Source organism: Falco cherrug, chromosome 9 (genome assembly GCF_023634085.1).
Source record: "Falco cherrug isolate bFalChe1 chromosome 9, bFalChe1.pri, whole genome shotgun sequence".
NCBI lineage: Eukaryota > Metazoa > Chordata > Aves > Falconiformes > Falconidae > Falco > Falco cherrug.
The window spans coordinates 38243199-38256447 of NC_073705.1; the positions used below are offsets into that span (position 1 = coordinate 38243199).

General features: G+C 46.9%; 1 protein-coding gene across 2 annotated transcripts in view; it reads left to right on the top strand.

Moving 5' to 3' along the window:
* Positions 1-13249, top strand: part of CDH23 (cadherin related 23) — a 213404-nt gene that overhangs the window by 39632 nt on the left and 160523 nt on the right. For both annotated transcript variants that reach the window (XR_008733842.1, XM_055720362.1), the window contains exon 4: positions 11383-11525. Coding sequence is in view for 1 of the 2 variants with exons in the window: in XM_055720362.1 (XP_055576337.1) it covers positions 11383-11525 (143 nt within the window). In the remaining variant the exon portion in view is untranslated. The remainder of the gene's footprint in view (positions 1-11382; positions 11526-13249) is intronic.

The following is a 13249-nucleotide window of genomic DNA, read 5'->3' on the forward strand; positions in this document are numbered from 1 at the left end:
CCTCCTGCTTCCTGCACTGAGCTGGGAGATTGCAGTGGGCATGTATCCCTGTTTTTCCAAGTTGAGGAGAAGTGACTCCCATCTGAATGATCTCAGTGGAGCTCCTGTTAGTTCATTGCATCTACTAAGTGGAAAGTAATCCCTGGAGCTAGGATTTGGTTTCAGTCCTTGCTAGTCTCCCAGCTGGCGGAGCTGGTTGGTACTCTCTGGACATATGGTAACTCTCAGTCTTCCACCTGCTCTGGACTTCCCTTTCTGGGAGGGCTGACAATATCTTGTGTCTTGATGGCATGTTCTGGCTCATTATCCTCTAGGCAAGCTTTGTCCAATCTTTCTGAGCGAGAAAGCATGGCTTGCTTCAGCTGGCTACCCAGTCTTTATGTCCTACTGGCAGATGCCTCTGAAAACATGGGTGCTCAGCACCCCTGCTGCTACGTGGTTTTAGCTAGCAAGATGCTTCTAGGTAGCCAAAAAGGGAGGCCATGACAGGTCACTCACTGAAATGGTTTCTTCTGACCTGTGAAGCTCGTTGCATGGTGTCATGGTTTCTCTGGCAGGATCAGGAGTCTCTTCTTATCTCTGTTCCTTCCAGCTGGCAGTCAAAATGTAAGCTTCCCTGGCTCTGTTTAGAAAAAGAGTCCTCTGCCCTTCAACTCCCCAAATAGGACTGACCCCAGCACTGTGGTGCTGCTGATTTAGTCTATGTGCTTACTTGTACATCTTATTTGGGCAGTTAGCATAACTTGTTTCTGGGAGCACAGTGACCCCAAGGAACAGCTTGGAGTGGTTGCTTTGGAGTTTTCCCAAAACCCTATCTCTGCACGTAGTCAATAAAACTCCTGGGAGGAAGGTCTCCAAGAGAGGTGGGATGTCCTGCTCCCTGCCTGTGCAGGTTCACGTTAATGGGACACCCGGCAACCATGTCTTTTAAAGAAAAAATGTTGCGACCCTAAGAAGGAACACTTTCTTTAGTTTAGCTATTATTTTCATGAAACTTGTAGGAATGCTGTATTTTCTGTGGTGCAAATACTTCTCCTGTGTTTGGCTGTAACTTGCAGGGAGGCTACTGAGCTCTTGGGGAGAGGATGGCCATTGTGGGGAGTGCCTGCTGCAAAAGTACTCGTGCAGCCTCTGGTAGGTGGGTCACTGAATTACCTGGATGTCCCACCCTTATGTATGTCTGTTTTTCAAAGTGTGGTCTTCTAAAAGCTGGCCTCAAGGTAGGTGTTGGTACTGCAAAAAGCTGCCTTCAAAAATGGCATTTGGGATAGGGGGTGTTGCAGCATGTATGAGGTGTGAGATTTGTACAGACAGATGTGTGCACACCACGGGCACTTCTGGTAAGGTGTGTGAGTATAAGGGCAGCTTTAGGGGTGAATGCCTCTCGCCAGCATGGAGTAGACTTGATTAAACATCTCACCAGTGACCCAGCATCCTGAGTCCCCTCTGGTGGCCTCCACCTCTGTCTTGGAGCTTGCCCAGGCACTGGTGAGAAAGCAGGGTGAGGGTGAAGGTCTTGCCTTCACTAATAATCTTGGTTTTCTGCCTTTTACCAAACTGTGACATTCATGCAGAGGAGAACTGGGAGGTGTTTCTCTCCATTGTGGTACCTATGACAGTTTCCGTTGACCCATGAGTGTTTAGTTAAAAAATGAACCCTCTTCTTTTTGGGGGGGGGGGGGGGAGCCTGACAGAAGGCAGGAAGGAACAAAGGAAATATTCCTTATTCGTCTTGGGCTGCTGCTTATTTTAAAAATTAATTAGAAAAGGATATTCTATGGATTTAGGGTTTAAACTTTGTGTCAGAAATGTTAATCAAGACTGCATTAGCTAGATTTTCCTTGAGGAGTGAGTGGTGGGGGTGTACGGGGTGTTTAGGGTGTTTCAGAGAGGCAGGAGGCAACTTGGAGCAGTGCTCGTGGGGATACTTGGCAGCACGGCCGTGCAGAGCGGATGGGTTTGCCTTCACGGGGGGAGCATCCTCCTCCCCATCCCTGGAGCTGCTGAAATTGGGGCTTGGATCTCATCTAGGGAGTGCTGCTGGGGCTATTCCAGTGCTGGGAGTGCTGATTTTGTAGCATCTTTTCCAGGCCAGTTTTAAAAGCCCCCCAGGCAATGTTAGGGCTTTTTGCCATTATTTAACACCTCAGTAGATTTCACTGCTGGGATGTTTCTGCTAACTCCAGATTTATGTTTTCCTTTGCTTTTTCAGTTCATCCTGCCTCCTCCCACCCTTGTATGTGTGTCTCATGGATAGTTGTTAGCGGTTGCCTGAGGGCAGCTCTAAGGAGCAAGGCTGCATCTAATATTTAGGATTTTCCAAGAATCCCCTTCCCCAGCCTCCTAGGCGGAACTGTGCGGGTATTGATGCAGATCTCTGTCTGATTTCCGTTTGGTGTGGTGCTTAGAAACGTAGGAGATATTCCTGCCATAGTGGAGTTGGAGATGATCTTGCCTACGCTTCTGAGAATTGCCCTGGCCTTCAGGAAACCTCGGGCTTTGTAAGGCGCTACACTGAGTGCTTTCCTGGGCTGACAGGATGTCTTGTTCGTTCCTGTCTTCAATTTACAGCTCTACTGTAAAATACCAAGTTAATCTCATGTGATTTCCCCCTTTATAACCCCACGATGCTTGGTGCTTATGCTTCCCTTGGTGTTTATCTGCCCCTCCCCGTTCTGTATTTATTCTGTAAGTTTACAAAGCGTGGACTTCCCAGAGTGGAAAGTCTAAATAATTTCACGATTCCCCAGTGCTCCTCTTGTTCTCTGACCCTTCTCAGACAAAGGTGTTAGTGAACCACCAGTTAATTCCCTTTAAAAATATTTTTAAACTAAGTGCCTTGAATGGTTAGCTCACCTGCAGACCTCATCCTTGTGATGGGGTTGCTCTCCTCACTTGTGCTTTGGGCTCTGCTCAGCACATCCCAGCTGGAACTGGCTCGTCTCCTTTCCCCCTCCTGTTGTGGGGATGAAGAGGGAAGGACAGATATCAATAAAAGTGAATGAGACTTTTTGACAGAGCAGCTTCTGTGAGGGAACTTTTTTATGGCACAAACAATGGATGGAGCAGAATTTGCATAAAACTCATTAGAAAAAAGTACAAGTTTCATAAATCTTGTGATAAATTAATGTGATATCATTCCAAACATGATGTATTAATTTTAGGATGAAATGAATGGGTCTGTGATCATTGTTGGTAATTATGAGGCTCCCAGGCAGTTTGGAGAGGAAATTATTTTTAAGAGGGCTTTTTAAGTGCGGGAACCCTTTTCACACCAGGAATATCTTAACAGACCCAGACTCCTTTTTACAAGTATTTATTTTCTTATTTTGCTCTCCTGGGTTGGTGTTTTGATGTAATTGTACTTAGTTCCCTCTTTCATGCTGATCAGCCTATTCCTTCCCAAAGAAAAGGAAACAAAAGTCCTTCCAGTTTTTGCAAACTGTCAGTGTTCTCCTTTGTCCCAGGGAAGGGCTGTGGGTTTTGTAGTGAACTGGGGGGCAGGAATTGCCAGATCCCCCCGAGCAGGCAGGGGGAATGGGGGGGGGGGGGCAGACATCCCCTAAGCCCACTGCTGTTTGCAGGGGTTTGCTCAGGGATGAGCATTTTTTTTAATTCCTTTTTTTCCAGGCAGATTTGGAGATGCCACAGTGACACTAAGGCATATTGGTGATTTTTGGCGGCAATACCCCAGTGTGGTTGGAAAGCTTTTATTAATAAACCTCTGTCTCTAAGCCAAGGGGGTGCCAGCGGGTGAGCAAAGGCTGTGACCTCCATCCGCTGCAAAGACAGCACTGGCATGAAGACATTCATTTTAAATTTGTTTTGGAGAGCGTGCTTGCTTTCGGCTTTGCTGTAAGATCTGTTTGAAGGTAGATGGAGGGACATTGCTCTGTTCTAACCATGTTGAAATAGGTGTGGACTTTAATTGGAAGGACGCCACTGCCTGCGTGCATGGCAGCAGCCCAGTGACTGCATGCACAGCATCTACCAGGAGAGCCTCAGGTATTCTGTTTAATGGTAATGTCAAGGAAGTTCAATATACCACTGTTGTTTGGGGGTTTCTTATCCCCCCCCACCCCTTCTCTTGTAAAATTAACTGAAGTGCTCAATAAATAGCGAAGTAAAGCAAAAAAGCCCTCTGTTACGGCCACTCTTGGTGCAAATGCTTGGCTCTTCTTTAACTACTGTTGCACTACTCCTTTTAAACAGCTTTAAACACCCTTTCAAACATTTCTGCGAAAGCTGGGGGGGAACAGAGGCAGGCAATATCTCTTTCTGCAGTTTACTGCTGGCTGTCAGGTCTGCTTATGGATTCCGTCTCGACACTGACTCCCCACTTAAAATAACTAAATGCAGCAGAGAAATTACAGGTTCTGGCTCTGGCTTTCAGCATCTGTGGAACTAGAAGAACTCTGCTGTGCCTTTCACTTCCCAGCTTGATAAACTCCCTCCGAAATGGTTTTGACTGCACAGTTTTGTTTCCCCTCTTCTTTGTCACCCCTGTGTTTGGCTTCTTTCTCTCCTGTATGTGATGGGTGATGGCAGTAGCATCAGTGGTTCTTGGACCAGCTTGTGCTGGGCTTTTCCCCCCATAATTGTCAAAGACCTCCTGTTTTTCTGATGGCAGAAATAGTTCTTTTTCTCGTTTATTTATTGTGAGGCCCTTTTTGAAAAGTGCTGGTGTGTCCCTGCCCTTTTTCACTCATTGCGCAGCACAGTAATCAGAGCAGAGGCAGCCTCGGTGGTGGGGTAAGCTGATGTTTCCCATTAGCACCTGGAATAAGAAGTGTGTAACACTGAGCTCAGCTTCACTTGTAGGAATGGAAACTTTGTTTGCTGAGCTGTTCTGGAAAGTTTTGGCTCAAGTGGTTGAGCCTTTTCAGAGGAGGCCAGAGAGGATCTGTTGAGGTTGTGTTTATGAAACAAGCTGGCAGCCACCTGCTTGGGAGAAGGGCTTGGAGACGGATGAGTGGGTTGCCCTTGTACCTGTTGGTGTGCTTTTAGGTATCCCCGAGTGTATCTGCGTGATGTTGGCCAGAGTTTAATCTCAGCATGCTTGCATGGTGTGAATTTTGCTGTTATTGTTCACCCAAGGCATGCTCCAGCTGTGAGGAGCAAGGTCTTCCCGGCAGTAGCAGGCTGGAGCATGTGCTGGTTAGTTTTTTTAACTATGGCCATCTGTGACACTGCTCCATGATGCTGGGACTGACTGGGAGGAAGGCAAGAATGAAGGTGGAGAGACCCCTGGTATCTGCAAGGGGTTTCCTGAGCCTAAGTGTGCTTTGGTTGCTCTCCTAGCCCACTGCGCGTTGTCTACTCTCCTGTCCCCAACTTTGTGTCAGGTAAGGTCTCCTGTGCAGGCTCTGGCCCCAGCTCTGGGTCATCCTCCCTGGGAAAGCAATGAGGCCTTATCCCAAACTCAGGAGCAGCTCCCACTTGCAGTGGCCTCCTGCTTGAAACTAAATTCTTGCTTTACTTTGCTTGCTAGGGAGTCACTGTCCTTTCTTCTCCCTCACATTGCTCAGCAGTGCAGAAATATTGGCACTTCATCTTTCCTTTTAAAAAAATCTTTGGAAAAACTTCATGGAAGGGCTTTTTTTCTTCATTTATTTTTTTTCTGAAAGGTGAAAGAGAAAACGAATTACAGGGAAAGAAAAGGGAGCAGGTGACAAATGAGAAGAACAGGGTTTGAATTTCAAGATCAGATCCATCAAATCCTGTCACCAAGCACATCAGAGGGCCAGCCTGCTGTGATGAACTGGGCTAATTGGAGATGCATGTGCTGGGGTGACGGGGGCAGGAAGGCAGCTAATATGGGGAGTGGTGTGGGAGAAGTGAATGGGATGCCATTGCCCCATCTCCCTTCCAAGGAAGGAAGGAGGGAGAGCCAAGGAAATCTGGTGGCATTGGCCTTCACTTAAGGGGATTCTTTGCTGCAGGGTGCAGATGCTAAAATTATTTTTGTGTAAACAAATTTGTGCTGTTTTGAGAAGTTGAATAGCAACTGAGGGCTCTGTGTGCCAGCTTGTGACCTCGGTTGAGGACCATAGGCATCACTCTTGGCATACAGGCTGTCTCCCTGCTGCTTCTCTCCCCAGTGTGCCTGGTGCCTCTGATCCGTTTGCCTCTGCTACTTAGAAATTTCTGACTTTTTATCCTGCAAACCCCCTTGCCCATAAGCTGAGTGCTCATGGTGCTGGCAGTCTCCAGACCGTTCTCAGTAGTGGTGGCAGAAGACAGGGGGCCAAGAAGCTGTGTGGTGACTGTGCCCAGAGATACGATCTGGAGCTCTAGAGGGGTGGGAAATGATAAGCCGAGGAGAAATGGGCACAGGCATTTAAAAAGAGGGATTAAAGTTATTTTAATATTGAAGTGTACCTGATGCCTGAAGTCTTGAGCCCCAAAACCAGCGGAGAGATTCCCATTAACTCCACTTTGGGTATGCATCAGACCTTTTAAGAAAGCATCTTATTAAGCAACTAATTATAAACCTGCCCCTTCCATTGGATCCCAGTGCCCTCCATCCCACCTCATTCCTGTGCAGACTGTGTCAGCATCTTGCTCAGGCGGCTGCTTTATCCTCTGACTCTTTCCTGGGCCCTGGGGCTTAGTGCTTCCAAAATGCTCCAGGAGCTCTAAAATCCTTTTGGAGAGTTTACTTTTTCTCCTTTCTCATACCCCTCTTGAAAGCAAAACCAGTTGAGAGGAACTGGGAGGGCACAGCCCCTTTGCCTCCTTTCCTCCTTGGCAAAATGAAAGGTTAAAGAAAAATACACAGGTTTACAGCTGCAAACAAGATGCTGAGACAGGAGTTCCTGTATGGGGGGAAGAAGTACACCCCATAAAGCAGCCAAACCTAAAAAAAAAAATTAATAAAATCCTAGCAGGAAAAAAACAAGAGGCAACAGCAACTAAAAAAGCTCCTGAGGTCAATCAAAGTTCAGGACTTGGAGAAAGAAGAAAATCTGTGTGTATGGGAGAGAGAGGGAGAAGTAGCCGTGATTGAGAGAAAGGAGGCAAAAGGAGACAAGATAAATTGTGATTATCTGGTGGAATCAAGACACTTAACTGCCCTGTCTGATTCCTGAGGGGAAACAAATGGCATCTATAACTTTGTACTGCAGAAGGATAATTTGTCCCTGTTTCCTCAGCCCTCACTGGAGGCCAGGTCGGCACTTGGGCTTGTGGTGGCTCAAAAGGCATCCTCAGCACGGCCCCCAGCAGAGCTGGGCAAGCTGTCTGTCTTTGCACATGCCCCAAGAGGGGTTTCTGACAGATGTGGTACTCCTTGGGCTCTGCACACCCTCTCCAAGTGGGACCCGTTGCTTTCTGATGATTTCCCAGTGATACAGACACCCTTGTGTGAAGATACTAGTGCTGCTTTTGCAATCCTTTGGCAATTCCTGGTCGCTTCTGTGAAAGAGTGTGGAGTCCAGCTGCAGAGCTGAGTATCGCTGGGTCAGGTGCTTGCCTTGGTCTGGCTTCATCTATGGGTTGGGACAACAGCACCTTCCCTGTGATCACCCTGGAAAACGGGATTTCTTGCAGGCTGTGAAATGGTGACCATGGCACAGGTACTCCAGCTCTGTTTGCCTTGTGCTGTCCAGCTAGCCTGTTCCTCCTCCCTTGGTGCTGTACATTAAGAGGGGGGAAAAGATATGTGGGGGTAGCAGAGAAGAGGCATGAAATAAATTGATGCTAAAGAAATCTGTGGAAGGTCGCTTACGTGGTGGTGGAAGTGCTGAAGGAGCCCCGTGTGCTTTGCTGTGGTCCCCTCTCACTGCACCCTGCGTGCCTGGTTTACACCACATGCCTAAATTTAGCATTCCCCTGGGGTAGAGCTTGCAAAAACCAGAACAACAAATGACAAAGCAGTTATGAAGCCTCATTTCTTATTTCAGGGATTTGATCTGTATTTTATGCTTTTTTTTTTTTTTTTTCCCCTGTAATGACTTTGGAGGTGCTCTTAAGTTAGGATGGTGATTACTGACTGGACAAGTAAGGGGAGCTCTTTGTTCTTGGAGCCTCGCTTGTGAGGGTTTGAGATGGTATTTTCTTATGATATGGTGCAGCTTACACTTTAATGTTCTCAGCTGCCCTATCTATCTCTTAATGAGGTTTCTTGTTTCTAACAAATAGAAGGAAAGAAAAGTTGAGGAGGGTACAGGCTCTGAATGTTTTTCATGTGTTTTTCTTTCCTCCTCTTCTACCCACCAAATCTGTCCTTCAGTTTTATGCCCTCAGACCAGAGAGCAGCCAAGCCCAGCACGCTGTTTCACAGGGATCTAGCTCTACATGTCTGCAGACTGGCGGGAGCAAGAGACACAGGTGGGATGAGGCACTCTGCCCAGAAAGGCCTTGCCTCGTTCTCCAGGTTATCCTGAATTTAGGAACTTAATTTAGGAACTAAATTCCCCAACGGTGGGAGGTAGCTGTAATGCAAAGAGACGGAGAAGAGTTACATGTTCATTTGCTGGTTGATTTTGTCTTTTTTCTTTTTCTCTCCTTTTTTTTTTTTTTTTTGTGCAAGTGCGTTTGCAGCACACAAACCATGAATGCAACTATGATTAGAGCTGGGTAGGGCATCCTTTTCATGTTCAGCGGGATTTTTAAGATTTTCCTTTCCACTGAGATGCAACCAAGACCTTTTGGAGTTTTGAAGTATTTGCGGTTCTGGAAGGAATTGCAGATAGCCTGTTGATCCAGGGTTTTTGAATGAGATGTAAAGGGGGAAAATCTGTTTATCCCATTAAATCTGAGAGAATACAGAGGTATGACCCTGGATTTATCTTGTTCTAGTTACTGGCTTTCACTGCAATGGGGACAGTCACAGTCTTTCTTGTTTCCTGGGGCAAAAAACCCCCTTTTCTAAGGATGGCTTCAGATGTCCTCCAAAATAAAACCAAGCTAGTAGCTAGTTTTATATCAAGGCTCTGCCATTTGAGAAAGTAGGGTTGCTTCATATCTCTGGTGTTGGCTTCACCGAAGATGGGAGCATTGCAGATAAGCTAGCTGATCACAGGACTCTTGCTTTTGGGTCTTTGTCCAAAAATGTCTTTGGTCATGACCTGTCACTTGCTTGCACCTGTGTTGGTGGAAGGAATTTTTTTTCCAGTGATTAATTGTAGCTGCTGCTTAAAAAAAAAAAAAAAAAAAAAAAAAAGAGCTATTCCTTTTCCAAATAGAAATTTGTCAGGATTTGGGCACTGAGTCTTGCTGTGCTTTCATGCTGTGGAATAGTAATCTTACATTTTGTCCTCCCCATGGATGTGCTCTAGATGGCCTGAGTCATCTTGCTCTTTGTCATAAATGAAGCTTTTCATTTCATCAAAAGTTCAAGCTTTTAAAGCCCTTGTTAAATGTAAAGCATTTTGCTAGCTCTTGACGGTTTGTGGCTTCCTCTTGCATCCGGTCCTGAAGCTGATGCAGCCAGCCAAGCAGCTTGCAGAATTGCAGCTTTGGCAGCAGCAGCTATATAGCCCTAAAGTCACCCCTCTGAGTGCTCAAAGAGCACCGTGGCTCTGCCAGCCAGGGCATGGAAGGAGCTCCTTCCATGAATGGACCCTCAGGCCTGCCAGAATGACTGGTTTCAAGATGCTCTCCTCTAACAGCTATGGTCTACCAGCCTTTTTCAAGGGCATTTGGAGCAGGGTTACGGAAACAGGTTTTTATGAAACAAGCCCGAGTTACCAAGAGCTTCACGTGGCTGCTGGTCCTCCCCACTATTTGTCACCAGAGTTTGCACAGACAGCTGTTTCACGTCATGCTAGGATGTTCCCCTGACTGTGGTCAGTGGCCTTGGGACCTGCCAGGCAGCTGGGTCCTCGCTTGAGTGCACTTCATTGATGCTGTATAACACTAAATTTTTAATCAGAAAGTCACGCAGTGCTAAGTCAAATGCCTTACAAAAGTCTATTATTTCTTTGCAGTTACCTTTATCTGCCAAAATTGTAATCTCATCAAAGAATAAAATCAGGTTTGTTTGACAAGGCCTATTTTCTATAAAACTGTGTTGACTGGCATTAATTATGTTCCTATCATTTAATTCTTTATTAATGGAATCTCATATCAGCTTTTTCCATTATTTCCACTGTGATTGATGTCAGCCCAACCGGTCGGTAATTGCCAGGGTTGCTCTGCTCGCCAAGCCGTGCCACCGCGTTTGCCCTCTGGCCTACTGGAGCTTCCCTCCTCTTCCCAGATGGATGAAACTTTGACATCTGTTCTCCTCGGCCAGATGATTTGGGGTCTTGGAGTGCTCTCTTACTGCCAAAGATTGCTCACACAGAGAAAATTCCACACACCGCATCCTCGAGGCCAGGTGGTCAAGGGGGTCTCCCATCCTTAGCTCTACCCATCAGCTTTTTTCCTCCCATCTTCTCCCCCTTCCTGCTAAGGAGGGGACTGAGAGCAGCTGGGTGGGTAACAGGCAGCCAGCTGTAGTCAGCCTGCTACAGCAGACTTTAAATGTGCTCAGAGCTGTCATGGAGAGATCTGAAATTATTTGAGGAGGTTCTTACAGGGCTGAGGCTCCAAGGGTGGTGACCATCCCTTGCTTTTGGAACAGTAGAAGTCATCCTGCTCCAGGAGTAGTGTAGAGATTAGAGAGAGGACACATGGCCCCCATGCAGCAGCTTCAGACAGTCTGGGTTTCCTCTCTGGTCAGGAAGAGATGTTTACAACCACATGCCCGCGAGGGATGGCTGAGCAAGGTCTCTGTTTTCTGGGGTATTCAGGATGCTGCAGAAGATGGTTTCAAACATAAGCTGGCAGAAGGTAGTGATGGATTTCTCCCAGTGCCTCTTAGACTCTCTGGTTGTGTGGGTTCCACATATGCCAAAAAGATGAGTGCTTGCTGCAGTTGCTGTGTTTAGAACAAACCCCACGTCTGTGTCTGGCTTCAGGTCCTACCAAATCCCTGAGCCTTGAGGCACCTGTGGGCATCATGCCCGTGCTCTTGGCCTTGGGGTGTTTGCTTTTAACTCGGGAATGTTTTTGCTGGTGGTGTCCCTTGGTGGAGGAAAGCGTGAGGGAGGCTGGTAGGTGCGTACCCAGAAGAGGCATGGCTTCCTCTACCATCTCTAGTGCCTGAGATGGCTGCACTTCTGCTGAGCTAATGTGGTTTTTCTCTTTTGAGAAAAGCAAGAGAGGAGCTGTGGTTCGATTTATCTGTGCTAGAGGGAACAGTAAGGCTCTGCACAGCTTGACTCCCCTTGCTGCTTGAGCCATTGTAGCACCATGAGGAAATAACTTGGGAATGACTTAAGGGACAAAGGCAGAAGACTTGCATTCCCCGACAAGGACAAGCAGGATGTTTTCAGGATTTCTCCCTCTCTGACCCATTTTACTCATGGTTTCTTTTCTTTCTGTCTCTCCCAGGTTCCTCAGTGACTCAGCTGCTGGCCCGAGACCTGGACAATGACCCACTGGTCTTTGGCGTGGTCGGTGAGGAGGCCAGCCGTTTCTTTGCAGTGGAGAGCACGACAGGGGTTGTCTGGCTCAGGCAACCCTTGGACAGAGAGGTAATGCTGCTTGCTGCTGAGAGCATCCTCTGCTGAGGGGGAGGGAAAAAAGCCTCTCTGCTCAGATAAATGGTGGCTCTCCACCTTAAGTGGCAGCTGAGATGCAGCCTGGGTGGTGCTCCCATGGGGAACTGGGAATCCAGGTGTGTCCATGATGTGGTCTGTCCCTAGCTACCCTGTCACTGTCCCCAGCTCAGTGGGGACAAGGGGAACAAGCAGGGCTCTCTGATTCGGTCTGGATTGTTGGTTTTCCTGGATTCTGGAATAATATCTGTAAGTCTGGAAGTAAAGAAATTAATAAATGGAGGTGATCTGCCAAAGAGCCAGGATACTCATACATTCAGGGAAATCTACAGGCTTCTTCTTTAAAGCTGTATTCTGATTAAAGCCTGTGCTATTTAGAGCAGCATGTGAAAAGATGTGAGATATCCCTGCTTATTTCAATGTCATCGTGACTTATAATCTGTGGATTCAGGTTTCTGGATGCTAGATCTGGAAAGATTCTTGCCTGGAAGCTGTTTCACACCCCTATTTTCAATGGTAGTTTTGGTGTGCAAGGGTGGTATCCCATCCGGGTGCCTGTTTTACAAAAGCCCTGGCCCTTGCAACATTCCTGAAGCAGGGAGGAAGGGATAGCACAGGCGCTTGGACAGGAGCTCGGTAAGACTGGGAGGAAAATACCGTATGGCTTAGGCAACAGGCTTCTTCCCCTGTGCTGCTTTCTGTTGCCTGTGTTCGGTTCTTCCTTTGCTAGCAGCAGTGTTGTAAAGATAAAAGCCCATTAACACACCTCAGGGCTGTCCCAGCCAGCCAGATGTGGAAGAACTGGGTGGTGGATGCTGCTCAGGCTGTGGAGGGCAAACCCAATTTTACAGTGTTGAGAGCGAGGCTCTGGAATATGTGTTTTTCTTCACCCCTCTCCCCTTCGCCTCCCTGTGCCAACAGCTGCTGGCATGAGTCATAAATCTTCCCTTATTCAAATGCCTACTGCTTCCCAATACTTATGATACCAGCCTTAAGCCAAGGAGGGCGATCAATAGATTTTTAGGTGTCTTTTGATGGAGAGTGGGAAAGGAGATGGGCAGAGCTTGCATGCATGGCTTGGCTGAACCAGGAGAGGAGCCTGCGCTGATGCTGGGGCTCAAAGTCAGTGATACCTGAAAGAGGGTGAAGGCAGACATGTGCATAGCTTGGTATGGGAAAGGTGTAAATGGCAGTCTGTGGTGGAGGAAGCAGGATGGTATGGGAAGGAAGGGATGGAGGTGGACAGGACACTGGGAGCAGAGAGTGCTGGCCTGGGTTCATGAGTTGAGAAAATCAGGGGAGAGAATACCATACAAGAAAAGTCGTAGGGGGAAAAAAAAAAAGCATAAGATCAATTATTGTACAATGGAGGAGAAAAAGATTTGAAAAGGGAGAGGGAGTCATAGTAAGGTAAATAATGCAGGAAAAAGGAAAATAGAAAGGAAAAAAGGAAGGAGCAGATGTATAGAGGCAAAACAAATTTTAAAAGATTTTTTTTTTTACTCCCACAAAGATTAGAAGGAGAACAGGTTTAAAATAGAAAAAAATCCCACCTGAGTCTAAAAAACGTATGTGCTAACATGAAGGGTGGAGGCAGAAATTAGCAAGTGGCAGTTTCTCAGATTATTTTATGAAGTTTTTAAAATTTAAATGCTCAACAGGTTGTTTCTTATCTCCTATTTTTCTTTTTTTCCCTACTG